The following is a 19140-nucleotide window of genomic DNA, read 5'->3' as shown; positions in this document are numbered from 1 at the left end:
CAGCACCTCCAAGTCAGAGTCAAAGGTTCTCGTTTGGAAAAGGGTGGAGTGCCATCTCCGGGATGAGGAGGAGATCTTGCCCCAAGTGGAGGGGTTAAAGTACCTCGGAGTCTTGTTCATGATTGAGGGAAGAGTGGATCGGGAGATCAACAGTCAGATCGGTGCGGCGTCTTCGGTAATGCGGACACTGTATCATTCCGTGGTGGTGAAGAATGAGCTGAGCCGGAAGGCAAAGCTCTCAATATACTGGTCGATCTACATTGCCATCCTCACCTATGGTTATGAACTTTGGGTTATGACCGAAAGGACAAGATCACAGGTACAAGCAGCTGAAATGAGCTTCCTCCGCTGGGTGGCAGGACTCTCTCTACCTTAGAGATAGGGTGAGAAGCTCTGTCATCCGGGAGAAGCTTAAGCAAAGCTGCTGCTGCTCCTCTACATCGAGAGGAGCTAGATGAGGTGGTTTGGGCATCTGGTCAGGATGCCACCCCAACGCCTCCCAAGGGAGGTGTTTCGGGCACGTCCGACTGGTAGGAGGCCACGGGGAAGACCCAGGACATGTTGGAAAGACTATCTCTCCCGGCTGGCCTGGGAACACCTCGGGATCCCCCAGGAGTTGCTGGACGGAGTGGCTGGGGAATGGTAAGTCTGGGCTACTCTGCTTAGGGTGCTGCCCCTGCGACCCGACCTCAGATAAGATGGATGGATGGGTTGTTAAAAGTTAAAGATTGTTGTGATTTCTGATCGTTTATGAAGGCACCAAAAGGACTCCTGTGTGTGGGCGTGTGTTGGAAGAGCAGCGCATACAGGGAAAAGCTGCTTCTTGTTGTCGTTTTGGCTTGTTAAGAGCAAGTTGATCCCTTTGTTATGTTTGACATATATTACGGCAGAGCTATTCAACTAAATTGCTTTAGGGTCCAGAGCAGGGGTCACCAACTTTTTTGAAACCAAGAGCTACTTCTTGGGTACTGATTAATGCGAAGGGCTACCCGTTTGATACACACTTAAATAAATATCCAGAAATAGCCAATATGATCAATTTACTTTTAACTCTATGGTATTATTAATATTTATCTTTGTGGAAACACTGATCATCTTGTTTTCTCACAAATATTTATAGAAACAGATAAATATAAATGTGCAACATTTTATTTTTATATGTTAATATGGATATTGTGAAATCACAATATCCCATTTTAACTAGCTAGCCACTAAATTTTTTTAACAAATCATGAATTACTTTGCACCATGTTTGTACAAATAACTCACATAAAATACAAAAGTCAACTCTCAAATGTTTTAATATATGTCACACTTTGAACTGGACAACAAATCTGTTATCTGTTGCTTTGTAAGTTAGTGGGAAGCCTGGCCTTGCATGCTGTTAACAAGTGCGTTGTACTCTGGTGTGTAACTTGACACTGCAACTCTGAGTGAGTCTTGCAGATGTGCATCAGTGAGGCGTGTTCTGTGTTGGTTCTTGATGAAGTTCATGTCAGAAACGGCTAATTCACAAAGATAAGTTGAACCAAACAGGCTTGCAACCTTCATAGCTGCTGCGCATACACCACTGTACTTTTCTGTGTCAAGACACCAAAAGTTTGGTGCAGCCTGGTGGGCTTTAAATTTTAAATTGTCAGGAAAGAAGAGGAAGGAATTTAAAAGGTAAATGTGTTTTAAAAAATCCTAAAATCATTTTTAAGGTTGTATTTTTCCTCCAAATTTGTCTTTCTGAAAGTTATAAGAAGCAAAGTAAAAAAAAAATGAATTTATTTAAACAAGTATAGACCAAGTCTTCAAAATATTTTCTTGGATTTTCAAATTCTATTTGAGTTTTGGGTCTCTGTTAGAATTATTTACTTGCTAGTAAATAAAAAAAAAAAAAAAAAAAATAGAGGCAGCTCACTGGTGAGTGGTGCTATTTGAGCTATTTTTAGAACAGGCCAGCAGGCTACTCATCTGGTCCTTACAGGCACCGCGTTGGTGACCCCTGGTCTAGAGTTTCAGAAAGTTAAAGACCGGGGGGCTAGACTTCTCCCTTCATATTATGCGAACCAGCGGCATTTGTTTTTGGGCTATTTCTTTTATCTGAGTTACAAATTGCAGGACAAAATGGCCCTGTTATGTAAAATGTAAGGCAAAGTTAAAATGTCAATGCAAGGGTCTGCTAATGTGCTTACACTGTTCCAAGTTTCTCTATCCAACAGAAGCACTAGTGTTTTTAGAAATATACTGCAAAAAAAGTCTCTTGCACGTTTTGAACTTAACTCTGGGGCCGGACTGGTGTCACTGCAGGGCCAGATTTGTCCCCCTATGTCCCAGTTGAAATACCCCTCATTAGTGTGTAACTTTATAATGCTTCATATGGACTTTTGTAGAGTCTGGAACCCATTACTCATTTTTAAATTGCTTCTTATAGATACATTTGATTCACTATACAAACTTTACGATTAACTAACCCTGGTAAAGAACCAGTTAAGTTGGTAAATCGAGAGTCCACTGTATTTTGTTATTTATATACAGTATAATTTGTTAACTGAATGGGGATGATTTATTTGTGAGACAAGTGTTTTTTAAAAATAATCGTTTCTCAATCACCTGGTGATGTCCAGAGGATATAGAATCCAGCAGTGGAGTGTCATCATTGCTTATAGCATTGATATCGGCATCAGCATTGAACAGCTCCTGTACCCCTTCCACATTACCCTCAGCAAAGACTTCATGGAGAGCTGTCCAGTAGATTACAATTCAAGACACTTTAGCAGGAAATGAAAAAGCTGAAAATATCCCAGACAAAAGAAACAGTTCCAACAACCGGCAATATTTTCTAAGTTAACAATGTCTCCGGCTTGAGTGATGACTTCACCACAGGCCTCATCTCCTCTGCATGTTTTGTGAGGAAGAGCGTCTTCATTTTCATCTGTCTCGTAAAGCTGCATCTCCTTGTGCATATTACCGTTTTGAGAGTAATTTGCTGCGAAAATAAATGCATTTTAAATCTGTGAAAGTTGAGTGTGAAAGAAACTGGTAGAATTTGTATCACAAGTGATCGAGTAAAATATCAGGAGCAGCACTCACCATTGTCTGCATCATCCACATCATATTCTGCCACTTGTAGTTTGCTTATTTCCATCATATTCTTAGACTCCTTGCTATTGGTTGCTAAAATTAAACCACAGTGTTGCATTCCCTCTTTGCTTTGGATGGTATTAAGATCATGCAACAGACTTATAGAGTCCTCATCTGATGAACCATCTGAATTGTTGTCATGCTCATTATTGCAGCCGCCAGTCGTTTCCCTACAAAATAACGAGGTTAACTGGAGAATTTCAACGGTTAAAGTTTTATATTGTTTGTGTCACGCTTTAACACTTTAGGATATTAATTGATGGTTAGATACATTGATGTCAAATACTAAGATTTATTTTGCCACCTGGGAGCAGCGAAAACAACATTTTAGATTGCAGATTGTAATTCTATTTTACACATTTGTTGCCAAATATAACTATCAATAAACATACAGAGTCAATACATTATTAGTTAGTTTGGGCACTCTCTAATGCTATCACTGTATTTGATCCAAGTTGCCAAATGCTTTAACATGTTAAATGCTCGCATGATATTGATATTATACAGTGGTACCTTAGTTTTCATAGGGACGTACTTGTGCCCTCTTCCCTACACACAGTCAAGTGGCATCATTAACAACCTACGGTGTAAACGACCAACTGAGTTTGCTGTAGGCAATGTGGGCAACCACCCAGGACATGAAAAAAATATGTCAACCTGCTGGTGAGAGCTTATTTTATGAGGTAGATCATTAATCTGCTTTAAAAAAATCAATATAGACTCTCATAGCTACATATAATTTATTGGGTTTGTGAAAAGGGGCAACAATAAAAGGATCGCTCAGGGCGTAAAACTAGCCAGGGCCGCCTCTGCCTGGACCCAACCACTTTTGACTTACCCAGAGGGTAGACTACTGTTGATAGGGTTGAACATGTCCTTATTCTCTTTCGTCACTTCCGTACCTGAAAAAAAAACATGTTCATCTTTAATTTACTTCATATGTATTACATATTGGCGACTACTGTGCTATGAACTGCCAATTGTTCATTGAATGTAATATCTGTACAGTTTAAAAATAAATTATAGTAAATGCTTAAAATGGATATGTAAATGGATTCAGATGTGTTCTAAATACCAACAAACCACAAATGCACAACTTGGAGTCAAATTACATTAATTATTAACTTTCATTTAGTGTTTTGAACATCAACAAATCATTTTTAGTTAACACATAATATAATATTTTATATTTTTTCATATATTAATGCCATTTTAAAACAATTAAATGCCACAAAATACTGTATTATTAATATTACAGAAAAATCCCTTTACTCACAATATATTACATCCTGCATTCTTAAATTCTCTTCAAGTATTGCAGAACTGTATTTAGATGGAAATTATACATAGTTAACCTGTCAATATTTGAAAACATTGCTGAGATAGGATCCAGCACCCCCTGTGGCCCAAAAGGGATAAGTGGTAGAAAATGGATGGTCACCTTAACCAGTATTAGAACTGCTTTTGCTCTCATTTTAGAAACATTATCAACGGAATTAACAAAGCAATGACTTAAAGAGAAGCAACTGTTTTAAACCCTTGCAGTGAGGAAGTTAAATGAATAAAACATGTACATGGAGATCAGTTAAAGTTCTGTGTGGCTTTAAAGGCCCAGTCCACTGACTCATCTGAACTGTCCCCCAAAAAGTCAACAGTTTGATCACTGTCCCTGCTCTCATCTTCTGAATAACCCTGAAACAAGCGGGTATAGGTCGTTCCTGAAGAAGAAAGCTTGTTGTTCTCAGGAAAATAGGAGGTGTTACAGGCTTGTAAAGGTTCTACTGAAACAGAATGAAATTAAATGCATTACTTTGACAATACGGTTGTGACAAATAATATATTGAAATGTCCATACTTGCTAATAGAATTACCATTTGACAATTTACTCTTGTGGTTCTCCTGTGGAACTACCGTCTGATATTTCCCATTTTGGACATCTTCATCCTGATAATGAAAATCATTTTACAGTACATGGGTAATGTTCACATGTCTTGATGATTTATGGGCACAGGATACAAAAAATCTAACTTAAAATGTTGCTCAACAATTTTGACATGAACAACAAACTTTAACTGTGGACTCAATGCTTTTACCTTTCCAAGCTGTACGTCACCATGTAGTTCCATGCCCACATCTCGGTGTTGTTTGGTTTTGGCGTTCTTTACTACAACAATGAAGAGGAAGGTTTTATGCAAACTAGAAAAAAAACTGAACTAAAAACTTTCTTCTTCTCCTACTGTTGACAAAGGCTGAGGAGCAGTTGACAAAATACAGATGTTCACATAAAAAGGCTTTAAAAACTACTGTCAAGTCACAATCCGTTACATCAAGAGCTCGAAAAGCACTCGGAGAGGGCAGATATCTGCCAGGGCCGACTGTATCTACATAGAGTAAAGAATCTTTTTGAAAATTACGGAATCCAGACAGTAATCCAAATCACCCCTAAAAAGTAATTACTTGTGTCTTTATTTTTTCCCAATTTCCTGAAAATGTAATCAAAATCCACCCATAACTTTGAGTTATATTGTACCACACATACTGTCTGACTTAGGACAATAAACACACTTTGTAATATGTTTATTTAATTCAAAGAAAAGTAAGTAAGAGTTTTTGTCCTCTGTGATAAGTCATGTTGAATGATGTTGTCTTTTGTTTGTCTTAAAAGAGCCCAGAGCCATGCCCCATCTATCCATCCATTTTCTACCACTTATTGCCTTCAGGATCGCGGGGGGGTACAATGGCCAAATACAGCTTTATATTTACTTTGGGTCATCCCGGAATATGAAAGTGTTATTCATTTAAAGCTTTAGACCTCTGAGATCTCAATGTGGCAATGCCCATCCATCCATTTTTTACCGCTTATTCCCTTCAAAGTTGCGGGGGGTTTACAATGAAAACCAACAAGGCGTTAAAAGCTACATTCTCACAACAGAATAGGATGTTCAATTATAAATTTCGGCCTAATCTGATCTTCTTATATAGTCGTTCACATAAAAAAAAATGCAATGTCTAATTTGAACGCAAGCTGAACTGCATGCAAGCATATAAACATGACGCCACACGTGATGCAGTGTTTACGGATGTAAAAATGGCTACACTTCAAGTAGTTCTCAGTCCTGGCGAATTTGTGGCAATTTAGAGGATTTTGTGCAATCAATGTCCACATTTTCTGAACTGGATTACTGCGCATAGAAGATTAAGAAGGAAGAGAGAAACCATTTTGGCCTTTTGCAGTTTGTGGGACATTTGCTACGTTGTCTACTTCAAGGAGTGGAGTGGTGGAACATTGATGTGACTTCTTAAAACATATTTCACTTGTTTTCTGCTCATTTGTCAACTATTTTTTTTGCTACAAATTATGATGCCTATTGCTTTTTGATGACATTCTGGTCGGATGAATGAGACCAGAGCGTTTATACTGCAGCTGCATTCGATTCATGTCCAATTTATATCCACATTCAAACAAGGCCTGAGTCGGATTTGAAAAATTCTTAAATGCATTGTTCACATTGACATGAAACAATCGGATACAGGTCACAAAATCGGAATTGACCAGCAGTGTGAATAAGGCCTTAAATGTCGACCGATAATAAATAAACTTTACAGATACAAAATACGTACAAAGTACCGGTAGGCATATTCTCTCTCTACAGTTACCTAAAAAAAACAGTTCAATCATATAGTATGCTTTGTGCATTAACTTTAATAGGAAACCTGAACAAAGTCTTAGTTTAAAGCATTTTAATAAATATATTTGATGAGTTTATATCATACCTCCTAATTCTTGTTTTATGTTTGTTGATTTAGCAGATCTTGCTTTCATAGTTGCCACTTGGACTATAAGTGTATATTCTTCATTTGTGCCAAATGCTTCCTCTTTGGGTGGATGTGACCCATGTTTCAAAAGCAGCTCCACTATCTGCAGTTAAATGAAATAAACAGTTGCAGGTAAAAAAAAACTTCTAAAACATTTACCAACCTTTTCATTTCCAAACGTGGTGGCATCATGCAGTGGTGTAACTTTGTCTTGTGATGCAACATTAACCAGGGCTCCAGCATTAAGTAGACACAAGCAAGCCTCATACTGATTACGGAGAGCTGCTTCATGTAAGGCTGTGCGTCCTTATAGCAGAGATAAAGACCATTGTCAATGTTTTTATTGTGAATAAAATGCACAGGTTCAAAATAAAAGTTTTAAAAAAACACTGCACCTTACCTGTTTTGTCAGCCATGTTGACATTTGGTCCCAGCTTAAGGATGTCTTTAAGCAGCTGAACATCTCGGTTAAGTACAGCCTCATGGAGCAAAGTCTCACCAAAGCGATTTCGACGTTCAACAACTTTAAGAGTTGTGCCTTTCAGAGGTGGAGGACAGAGCAGGAAAAAATTGAATTATTAAAGTCATCCATTTGCAGCGAACATCTCCAAGTACGTCTCTAAACATCTTCTAGAACGTCTGGTATCCGTTGTCAGGCTTGTCCCTGACATTTTGGTTATGGTTTAGTTTTTCCTGTCAGCGCTTTAATTTTGGTTGTTTCCTGCTTGGCTCCCTGGGCGCTGCGGCTGATTGGCACCTGGCCACACCTGGTGTCAATCAGCTAGATGCTATTTAAACTTGCCTTTCCATCCAGTCTGTGCTGGAGTGTGGTCCTTACGGCTGGTCATTGTCAATGTCATCACTACCTGTCGTTAATACTTGTTCTTGTCGCTGTCATAGCGGTAGGCTGTTCCTGGCAGCTATTTGTAGTTTGCTGTCTCCTAGCTTTGTTTTCCTGTTAAGCAGATCCTGTTAGCTATTTCCAGTTTTTCTGTTTTCTGGTTCCTAGTTCCTGGTTGTTTTGTCTTTTCTTTATTGTGCACATTAAATTGTGTTTTCCTGCACCGAGCCTGCCTTCTCTGCATCTTGGGTTCGTCAACACCTTGTGAAAATTATAATTTTTTAAGTAATGGTAGTTTAAAATAAAAATCCCACTAAAATTCTTAGGGATCCAAAAAGTGTTAAAATTCATACATTATGTTTTCTTTTTACTTAACACCTACATCTCTAAATCTACTTAAGATATATCTGTAGATTACAAGTTTAAATTTATTTTTTTATGTTTTTTGTGTTTTAATTATGCATTTTGTCATAACTGTTTTTATAGCAAACACACAAAACATGTTGGTTCTCCCAAAAAGTATTAAAAGTGGAATATTTGATGTGAAGTAATTGGAGCCTTCAATAGGTCTAATTCATCACAACATTGATTTTAATTCTTTTTTTGAGCAATGACAGTTTTAGAGAAAAAATGGCCTGCATGGCAGCATTGCAACTGTTTCTCGTAAAATATAACATGTATGCTCTTTTATTTAACTTTTTTATATTATTTTGTAATATCGTTGAAAAATTGTCTGCGCGCAGCACTTTGTGGATACTTCTGCTCTTGAGCAGATCCCCCTCTGAAAAACTTTTAGATTGCATGTAAAAACATGTGATTTTTTTAGCTTTCAAGCCAACATGAAAGAGGGTGATATCTTTTATGTATTTATTATTTTAATATGACTGTTCTTTAATGTTTGGGTAGCACTGTGGTACAGGGGTTAGTTTGTGTGCCCCACCATATAAAGGTCCTGGGTTCGATCCCGGGCTAGGAATCTTTCTGTGTGGGGTTATCGTTTTCTCCCTGTGACTGCGTGGGTTCCCTCCGGGTACTGCGGCTTCCTCCCACTTCCAAGTACATGCACCTGGGGATAGGTTGATTGGCAACACTAAATTGGCCCTAGCATGTGAATATGAGTGTGAATGTTGTCTGTCTCTATGTTGGCCCTGCGATGAGCTGGTGACTTGTCAGGGTGTATACCCCGCCTACCGCCCGAATGCAGCTGAGATAGGCTCCAGTACCCCACATGACCACAAAAGGGACAAGGGGTAGAAAATGGATGTTCTTCAATGTGTGTTTTAATTACTTTGTAGCACTTTCTTAAATTTTAACTGTTTTAAAAATGTGCTGTATAAATAAATAGATTGGAATGGAAGAGGCTATTTATTGAAGAAAAAAAGAAGCCATGGAAAAACATAGGTGTATGTGTAATACGACTAGCGGAGTACTTTGCAATCTACCATACTGAAGTTGGAGAAGTCTATAATCCCAACCAAGGCCAGACATGTATCCATTAAAATCTGAAGAAGCTGCTGATGGTGTGTTTTAAGGAGAAGCAGTTTGAAAGAGATACCCTAAAAGTCGGCAGGCAAATATTAAGTCCCTTTAGGGACAACCATAATTTTAGGTTATGAAAGCCATCACAGAACAAATTAATCTGTTATGCCAATGAAACACTTTATTTAAATTTAATTTTTTATTCAAATCTCAAATATGAAGTTTTTTTAAACGAGTTTACCCAATGCAGAGTTTCCACTGATAATTATTATTTCCATGATTTACTATGGGAATCAAAAACATAGGAGGTTGAACGAAATTTCAGAATTTCATATTATCTACCTCAGAAGTTTGAATTTGGGAAAGCATATTTTTAAAAAGCTGTCAACTGTCATGTTAGATGTGAAAAATGTCAGGTCAGTTGCCACAAAGGGAAGTTTTATAACAAGGAAAACATTTTAATGAGACACTGAAAGGTGCAATACACGCAATACTGTACCTGTTGGAAGTCTGTTAGAAGTTGATCTACCCGTCCGTGCAATTGGCTTTACATTGGTTTGTATTTTCCTGTAAATATGTAATTAATAAAAACATCAAAATAGACTTTTTTTGGAATGTCTAAAATGTTATTGCAGAGAGGAAGTGACACACGCCTAATAAATGCATGCAGTTAGTGCTGCAATGATTAATCCGATTACAAAAAGGCTTCCATTTATATTCCATTAATCGTTTAATGATTAATAAAAATTTATAAAAGTTAAATAGAAGGTAAAATATGGTAAACAAAGGCAAAAGGTAAATAGAAAGTAAAATAAGGTAAATAAAATGTAAAAAGGTTATAAAAAAAAGGTATCTGTAATTAAAATGTAAAGTATCTTTTTAGGTAATTAAAAGGTACCTTAAATAAAAGGTAAAATAGGGTGAATAAAAATAAATATAGAAGGTAAAATAAGATAGATAAAAGATGAATAAATGGTAAGTAAAAGGTGAAAGAAGGAATACAGAAGGCAACATAAGTTCAATGGAAGGTAAATATATGGTAATAAAAGGTAAAATGAGGAATATAGAAGATAAAAAAGATAAATCAAGGTCAAAAAGGTAAATAATCGTTAAAAGGTAAATAGAAGGTAGATAAAAGGTAACATAAGTTTAAATAGAAGGTAAATAAAAGGTGAAAAAAGGAATATAGCAGGTAAAACAAGGTAAAAGACGGTCAAAAAAGATAAATCGAAGTTAATGAAGGATGTGGCAGGTACAAAAATTGATATTTAAACTATTTTCCTTAAAATACGCATTGAGGCTATAAAGGGTGTTTTATCCAATTACTGGATTTTAGGAATAAACTAATCGGTATATCACCAATACTAAAATAATCCATAGCTGCAGCCCTATACCAATTTCCCACCTTATTGCTTCCTTGAAATTCATTAAAAGCCATGCCAGTTAAGATAATAAAAACACGTACCTTGCCTTCGCCCTCATGTTTCCTTGCAGAATGTTGGAATTTCAATGATTCCTAGTGTTTGTAAGATGCCCACCTCAACTCTGTTGGTGTTGCTGGTTTGTGGATGAACCTTTGTGGAAATAAAATTGTGTAAATCTAAAAACTTAACAAGTAATCCAAGTAGTAACAGATCCATATGTACCCTTAACTCAAAAGTAAAGCCAAATAAGAGATGATTTTGAGGCGTGAGATAGACCAGGACTTGGTGATTTTAGAATGACTCTAGTGGAACCTCTAGCCATTCCACAGTCCTATGCTGATCGTACGTATAATTTGAGATTACTTATCAAATGTTTTAAATAAAAACAAAACTGCTCAACTTTTAAAAAGGGAACTGCCATGTAGTAGAGGAAACAGAAAAGTGCTTGCAAAACAATATTGTCACCTAGTGGTGTTTTATCTGTATTGTTGGAAGTGTCAAATAAGTCTCCAATCCTTTTCTTAAGTCACACAATATTTGTTTTCTTGCATGAAATCATAAATGATAGTGTTTCACCATCCAAATTGTGTGTAACTTTTTTCACCCGGGAAAATGTTATTTGCTAAACCAAACCCAAAACTAAAGATGGGTTGTGAAAAGTTAGACATGTTACATACAATAAAGTTATTAACAAATAGTCCAATGGTTAACCATAGAAAAAAAAAATAAACCCACTTGAAATCGTACTTAAATAATTATGTTCTGAGGGACTACATCTCCTTGCTCAAATATTCATATGTTTTGCAAATATAGAACAATTGACAAGAAAGAATCTTTGACGTCTCAAAATTAGCTGGATGTTTCTGGTAATTAAGTTTTATCAATTCAAGACAATTTTATTGATTAAACACCATTTCACAAAATAAGTTATTTAAAAAGGCATTTTAACACATTGAACAGGTCTACAACCACACTCCCAGTCCCTATCATTCAAGAGAACCAGCTGAATCCTACACAAGCTGTTGGAGACCCTAGGCTTTGTGGGCGGCGATCTGTCTAGATCGTTGTAAAAGAGACATAGTAGCGGACTCGCATCAAACACAAGGCCCGGGGCTCAGATCTGCCCTGCCACATCATTTTAAACGTCCCGCGAAAGCATCAATAAAGTACTTTACCCTTCCATCGGTCTCCATTTTGACAGAGAAAAATACATGAACTGCAAGCAGTTGCACATCTTTTAGACTATATTATTGTCTAATAATGGAACAAATATTAAATCATCATACATTAAAAATATTTTTTGTTGGAACATAAATACATGTATTTGTCACAACTAGGCTTGGACATGGATTGTTTCTTCAATGCAGATGAGGATCAGCACGAGTGAGGCGTGGACATGAGTACATGACATGTATTTAATAAACAAACAAACAACAAAAAGCGCTCACAATGGAGGTACAAAACTTGGCTACACATTACAAACGTGAAATAAAAACACCTGCTCGATGGCATGAAAGGATGGACATAAACTAAAGGACTTTGCACAAAAACAATTGGCTATAAACTATAAACAAAGACTTACTTGGACAAAATGAACAGCGTAGCAAGGCATGAAGCAGATAAACGAGGGCGTGAAGAAGGTGCAGCATGGGTAGGGTGCGTGCGAGTGTGAAAATCCCAGAATGAAGACAAGAAAAAGAGTGACTTATGTAGCCGTGATCATTAGTGAAAACAGGTGTGAGGCTGAGAACAAGGACGTGACATGACAGGTGAAAACTAATAAGTTGGCATGGAGACGAAAACAAACCAGGAAGTGCCAAGACAGAACTAAAATGTCCAAAAAACTAAACATAACCTGACCAAAACCAAAACATAAACTTACAGGCGTGACAGTATTTGCTTGACTTATGATTTCAAAATGACAAAATATATCGCAGTAAAAAATTTTCAGTTTGGTCCCTAGAATTTTACCTCAAAAAACACTAGTGCCTTTTTTCAATTTACTGTAAAAACTACAATGGAGTTTACAGTGACAAAAAAATTGTATTGTTTTTCAATTTACAGTAAGAAACTGTAAAAACAAAAAACTGGCAGCTAAGTCGCCTAAATCTTAACGTGAAAAAATGTGATACGGTTTTTCCATTTACAGTAATATGCTGTTAAAACCAACGTAAATTTAAAAGTAAAATTCGGGCAGCAGTTTTTTTTTACCCCAAAATCTTTAAGATTCTTTTTTACAGTGTATTTAAAAACATATTAAAATCAAATGCGTATGCAATTGTGTAAAAATATTATGATGCAAATCCTAATACATTTTTATTTACATATTATTCACTGTTACACGCAGCCCTTTGAGGGCAGCCACAACTGCGGTTTGGCCCTCAATGAAAATGAGTTTGACACCCCTGTAGTAGAGGGGAAGAGAGTAGTAGACTATTGTCTGGTTATTGATACACACATTAGGTCTATTATTGCAATGCGTCTGTGATATGTTATTATATGCTGAAGAATCATGTCAAAATGACTTAAGTATATTTAGGAATCAAAAATAGTGACTTTACTTAGTATTATTATGCCAAATCTTCCCAAAATAAATGTAGAAACAATAATATGTTTGTATTTAACAAAAAAATGCAATTGTGTGTAACAGTTTGACACAAAATTGTGAAATTAATGTTTTTGAGTGGACTTCTTATGAAAGTACTACATAGAGCAGGGGGCACTTTGATACATTTTGACACACCAATACTGATGACCGTAGAACATAGATTCTCAAACTGTGATACGTGTACCACTAGTGGTACGCGGGCACTAGCTCATGCAGGGGTTAGCAACCCAAAATGTTGAAAGAGCCATATTGGACCAAAATTTTTAAAATAAAAAAAAATCAGTCTGGAGCCGTAAAAAATTAAAAGCCTCGTATTAGTGTTTTAATGAAGGCACCGCATGATGTGTCTATATCAGCTATTTTAACCTACTATCAAAATGACCACGTGGCACAGGCTGACGTAAATCTTTGTTGACAGAAATAATATTTATTCTACGCATTTTTAAAACCTTGGAAAACATTAGTAAGACAGAGACTTCTCAGAGGGTGAGATAACGCTTGGAAATTATTATCTTCAAAAGGCCAAAGGTACAGATGGGGAGTGTAAGGACTAGCCTCAAAGACAGCGACAGGAGAGTGGATCGCCCATGTGGGCTTTGTTATCTTATCACCTGTCGCCTTTATTAGTAGCAGCCGGGAAGAGACACAGGGTTGGAGTTGGAGGTGCCAATGAGCGAACGCAGGAGGAAAAGACATTGTGCTCGAAAGCAGAAGCCTATTGATATTTATGAAAGTAAAACAGTGGTATACCCTGAATGGTGGTCAGAAGAATCCACTAGAGGGCAACCTCTACAGTCTGTTTCGGCATCAGAAAGAATCTTTCATACTTTTATTATTTATAGTGTGGAATGTTAGAAAAGGTTTAATCAAGTGAAATTAATCAAACAGAGAACAATGGTAAATATGACAACCACTAACCTAGTTATTATTAACCATCTGGAATGGACTTCACCCCCCCGCGACCTCGTAAGTGACAAGCGGTAGAAAATGGATGGTAAAAATAAATGGTTGTACTTGTATAGCGCTTTTCTATCCCTTTTTTAAGGAGCCCAAAGCGCTTTGACAGTATTTCCACATTCACACACACATTCACACACTGATGGCTGCATGCAAGGCGCAAACCAGGACCCATCAGGAGCAAGAGTGAAGTGTCTTGCTCAAGGACACAACAGACGTGACTAGGATGATAGAAAGTGGGGATTGAACCAGTAACCCTCAGATTGCTGGGACGGCCACTCCTAATTTCGCCACGCCATCCCCCATGATGGATGGATGGATGGATGGATGGATAGAGTGATAATTGTTTTTTGCCGACACCTAGTGGTCACAATTGGACATTAAGTTAAACTCATGGTGAAGTATATTGAATGATACGGACACGTTTGTTACTGAATGCTTCTTAACACGCGTCTGCCTTGGTGACTTTGTACCTGTATGTGTAAGTAACATGCAACTTGCAACTATAATTTTACTATACTTGTTTATATTGACAAATGTGCTGTTTTAGACTACGATATTGTTCAATTATTATTAAGCATGTCTAGCTTCAGTAGCTTGTCTGCTATTCTGTGCTTTGCTGTTGTGTAGTAGCTGTAGAGCTGTGATTCTCAAACTGTGGTACGTGTACCACAAGTCGAAGTCGTGTATAAAGAGAGTATTGCAAACTCGGTTCCATATGTCAGTAATGAATAAAGCAAAATATGAGAGGGACAAGCGGTAGAAAATGGATGGATGGCGATCTCCTCAATGATTTGTCAAAATAAGGCATTCACGTGACTAGAGGGTGCCATGACTGCTACTAACTTTCAAATAATGCAATGTGTTTGCGACGTTTCTTTGTTAGTTTTTCGACCTTCGAGAATTGTGGACCACTTTTTAAGTTAAGCTCATGGTAAATTATATATTGAATAATGTGGACACGTTTGTTACTGGATACTTCATAGTACACTTCTGCCTTGGAGACGTATGTGTAAGTAATATGCAACTATAATTATACGATACTTGTTTATATTGACAATTGTGCTGTTTTTAGACAACGATATTGTTCAATTATTGTTACGCATGTCTAGCTTCAGTAGCTTGTCTACTATTCTGTGCTTTGCTGTTGTTTAGCAGCTATAGTACCGTGATTCTCAAACTGTGGTACATGTACCACTCGTCGGAATCGTGTATAAAGAGAGTATGGCAAACTTGGTTCCATATGTCAGTAATGAATATAGCAAAATATGAGAGGGACAAGCGGCACAAAATGGATGGATGGCAATCTCAATGATTGGTCAAAAAGCACTCATTTGACTACAGGGCGCCATGACTGCTACTAACTTTGAAATAATGCAATGTGTTTGCGACATTTCCTCAATAGTTTTTCAACCCGCGAGAATTGTGGACCGCTTTCACCACTATCTAAGTTAAGCTCATGGTAAAGTATTTTGAATGAGGTGGACACGTTTGTTACTGGATACTTCCTAATGCGCTTCTGCCTTGGAGATTTTGTATGTGTAAGTAATATGCAACTATAATTATTTTAGACTAGTTCATATTGAAAAATGTGCTGTTTTAGACGGCGATATTGTTCAATTATTATTTTACGCATGTCTAGCTTCAGTAGCTTGTGTGCTATTTTGTACTTTGCTGTTGTGTAGTTGCGATAGCACCGTGATTCTCAAACTGTGGTACGTGTACAACAAGCCAGAGTCGTGTAAAAAGGGAGTTTCGCTAACACGGTTTCAGGCGATATCCTCAATGATTGGTCAAAAACATACAGCATATGTCAGTAATGAATAAAGAAAAATATGAGGGGGACAAGCAGTAAAAAATGGATGGATGGCGATCTCAATGATTGGTCAAAAGGCACTCACGTGACTACAAGGCGCCATGACTGCTACCGACTTTGAAATAATACAATGTGTTTGCGATAGAGATGCGCGGTTTGCGGTCACAACTGCGGAGTCCGCGGATAAACCGCGGGTCGGGCGGGTGACATGACGAAAAAATAGAATTTGAATAGATTCGGGCGGGTGGCGGTTGAACCATTTCGGAAATATATATTGTAATAATCCCAGGAATGTAGGCTCATAAAACTTATTTGTTTGTCTTGTCTTTATTGCACAAGATGTAATACAACCACACAACAGCTCTCATGTCTCAAACATTTTTCCCGAGACAACTCGAACTCTCACTTCCTGTCGATAACGTCAATTCCCTATCTCTCCCGGATGTCCCGCCCCACAGCCAAAGTCATTGGCTAACACCCCGTAGCCAGCCGCTACATTATACATAGTTAAATGTTATGTTGAAGAGGTTCATTTAGCCTACTGACATGTATTTATAAATGGTTGATTTATATAGGCTAGTAGGTAAAGTGTTGTACCTGACAACTCTTGATGGTACAATCCATATATCACGTCACAGACAACGTCACGCTAACATCACGTGACACCTCTGATGAAGGCTGCAGAAGCAAGGTAGCCCAAACTTGTCAGGTACAACACTTTACCTTACTAGCCTATAGAAATCAACCATTTATAAATAGTTAAATGTTGTTACCCACATACGAAAAACGAGCAGCACTCTTTGAAACAGTATGTGGGCATTCTTTTATTTTGAAGTGTCTCGTTTGGTCCGTCGACGGATGTAAGGAAGTTACTTCCGGGTATGGCCACCGAGGTATTTGTCATTTGTTGGTATTTTACTTTGTAAAATGTTTGATCCACATGCTGTGCATGTTATTATTTTTACATTTGTAACGTGCTTTATTTATTACAGTTTTCACGGTGGATTTGAAGGGAAAGTAAGCCTTCAAAAAAATCAGTTCAAGAAAGCCATTGTGTCTGTGCTATTTGGAGGGAGTTACACTTTCTAACCTCACTAATGATGCCTTGCATCGTCTATATTAGATATATAACAGCGGGCGGGTGTGGCTTTGATGAAACGTTGGTTAGGCTGGGTGGCGGGTGGATGACGACTTTAGTGATGTGGTTGCGGATGATATAATTGCCTATCCGCGCGTCTTTAGTTTGCAATGTTTCCTCGTTAGTTTCTCCATCTGCGAGAATTGTGGACCGCTTTTACATCGCTTTACCCACAACCCGTCAGAACCTAACATCGATTAAATGTTGTCAAAAAGCATGTTGTTCCAACGTCAGGACCTAATTCAACAAGTTCTCAACGTTGTTTCAATGTCTTGTGCCTGCTGGGAAGTTTCATGGTTTGTGCACTGGTTTTCACCAGGCTTAACTGTACATGTAACTTCTACAATTAAATACTCCCATAGAATGTCCCCATACCCAATATATCAATATTTAAAGATAAAAATATATGTATTATTAGTCAGTGACGTCACTCGGACATGCTAGTTTGCTAGCTAAATTATATCTGGATATGTTCACTCATAGATTACAGTTAGTAAATTCGACTCATATTTAACCGAGTGTAAAGGAAATTGTATTCTTTATAGTATAACCAGAGCTACAATTACCTTAGCAAATGTATTTGTCGACTTTTCCCAAGCAGTAAAGTCTGTCAATGGCACAGTGGCGATGACGTAGTTTTGACAGAGCTTGTCCTGCCGTCGCCTGTCGAAGTGGCGCGAAATCACTGCACTTTACTTATATTAAAAAATAAAAAGTACGCACAGCACAGAAATCTTTAGTACGCAAAGCACAGAAATCTTTAGTAAAATAAAAAATAAAAAATGTGAATAAATCAATATAAAAAACTAAACAAAAGTTTAATCACAGACCGCCTGTATCCGTCTCTATCGCGCGCATGCGCAGTACACACAAGCTGAGTCACGTTGTATCCCAGTGGAATAAATAAGTGTATTAAGAGAGCGAACAGAGAATGGAGGGAATGTTGTATACAACACGAAGGGAATACTCTTCAATCATCTGTTGCGTCATGTTGAGCGTTAACAAAAATTTGAAACGTGACATTTCTGTTCAGAATGGTGACTCAAATGTTTCAACGCGACTACTTCTCTTTGTGACAGTGTGGCGTATGACAGCACCGTCTATTTGGGCAGTAGTGATGGGTCGTTAACGAACAATCAGCTCTTCGGAACGTTCTTTTTAGTTTAACGAGCCTCCTGCTTCTAAGAAATTATATTCTTATTTCTTTTGGAAAGGTGTGAAAAGTGAGCTCCCGGAAACAAAAGCTAGGCTTTCTAAAACAAACAGAACAAAAAAATCCTAGCAATGATTGCCTGTATGCTGTGTTTATTCCGTTTTGCACATTTACATTTTATTGTGTACTGGCCCTAGTGTGTGAATGTGAGTTTGAATGACTGTTGCCTGTCTATCAGTGTTGGCCCTGCGATGAGGTGGCGACTTAATTGTCCAGGGTGTACACCGCCTTACACCCGAATGCAGCTGAGATAGACTCCAGCATACCCCTGCAACCCCAAAGGGACAAGCGGTAGAAAATGGATGGATGGATGTTTGTGTAGTTTCACTGCAAAAAGTTGGAAATTTACAATTTTTTTTTGTAAAGACAACCTGTTCCATTTTGAGCATATCAAACCATATGTATAAAAAAACATTTGATATAATTGTAATTTTACTTGTGAATCAGAATGTCTCCATTTTACAGCTATTGCTAATACTTTCCTTCACTTCCTGTATTATATCTGTGACATAAATATATACAGTACATACATAAATAAAATATGTAAAATACATTCACATAAATAAAAATTAAGGCTTTATAGTCCACATAAAGTGCATGTGTGAATACCTGATTTATTATTAATGTTAAGACATTTTGTCATTCATAGACAACTTTTTCACTAGGACCCCTGAATATTGGCCAATAAAGAGTTTTGGCATCAAAAAGAATCATTCATC

At 37.4% G+C, this 19140-nt stretch overlaps 1 protein-coding gene across 3 annotated transcripts in view; it reads right to left on the bottom strand.

Annotated features, from left to right (window-relative positions):
• The window catches only part of LOC133556369 (uncharacterized), a 38654-nt gene extending 20598 nt beyond the window's left edge, over positions 1-18056 (bottom strand). For 2 of the 3 annotated variants that reach the window (XM_061906220.1, XM_061906221.1), the window contains exons 1-5: positions 17775-18056; positions 3968-4031; positions 3079-3299; positions 2816-2974; positions 2599-2729 (exon numbers count right to left, since the gene is read on the bottom strand). In XM_061906220.1, coding sequence (XP_061762204.1) covers positions 2599-2729; positions 2816-2974; positions 3079-3299; positions 3968-4002 — 546 coding nt within the window. In that variant the 5' untranslated portion in view covers positions 4003-4031; positions 17775-18056. Of the gene's footprint in view, positions 1-2598; positions 2730-2815; positions 2975-3078; positions 3300-3967; positions 4032-4226; positions 4911-5000; positions 5074-5222; positions 5294-7108; positions 7252-7345; positions 7484-9764; positions 9833-10730; positions 10840-17774 lie in introns of those variants that run through there. The other variant, XR_009807504.1, reaches the window with a different exon arrangement.
• Between the last annotated feature and the right edge of the window lie 1084 nt (positions 18057-19140).

The sequence above is a fragment of the Nerophis ophidion genome, linkage group LG07, assembly GCF_033978795.1.
Source record: "Nerophis ophidion isolate RoL-2023_Sa linkage group LG07, RoL_Noph_v1.0, whole genome shotgun sequence".
Lineage (NCBI taxonomy): Eukaryota > Metazoa > Chordata > Actinopteri > Syngnathiformes > Syngnathidae > Nerophis > Nerophis ophidion.
This window is presented reverse-complemented; position numbering and strand designations above follow the sequence as displayed.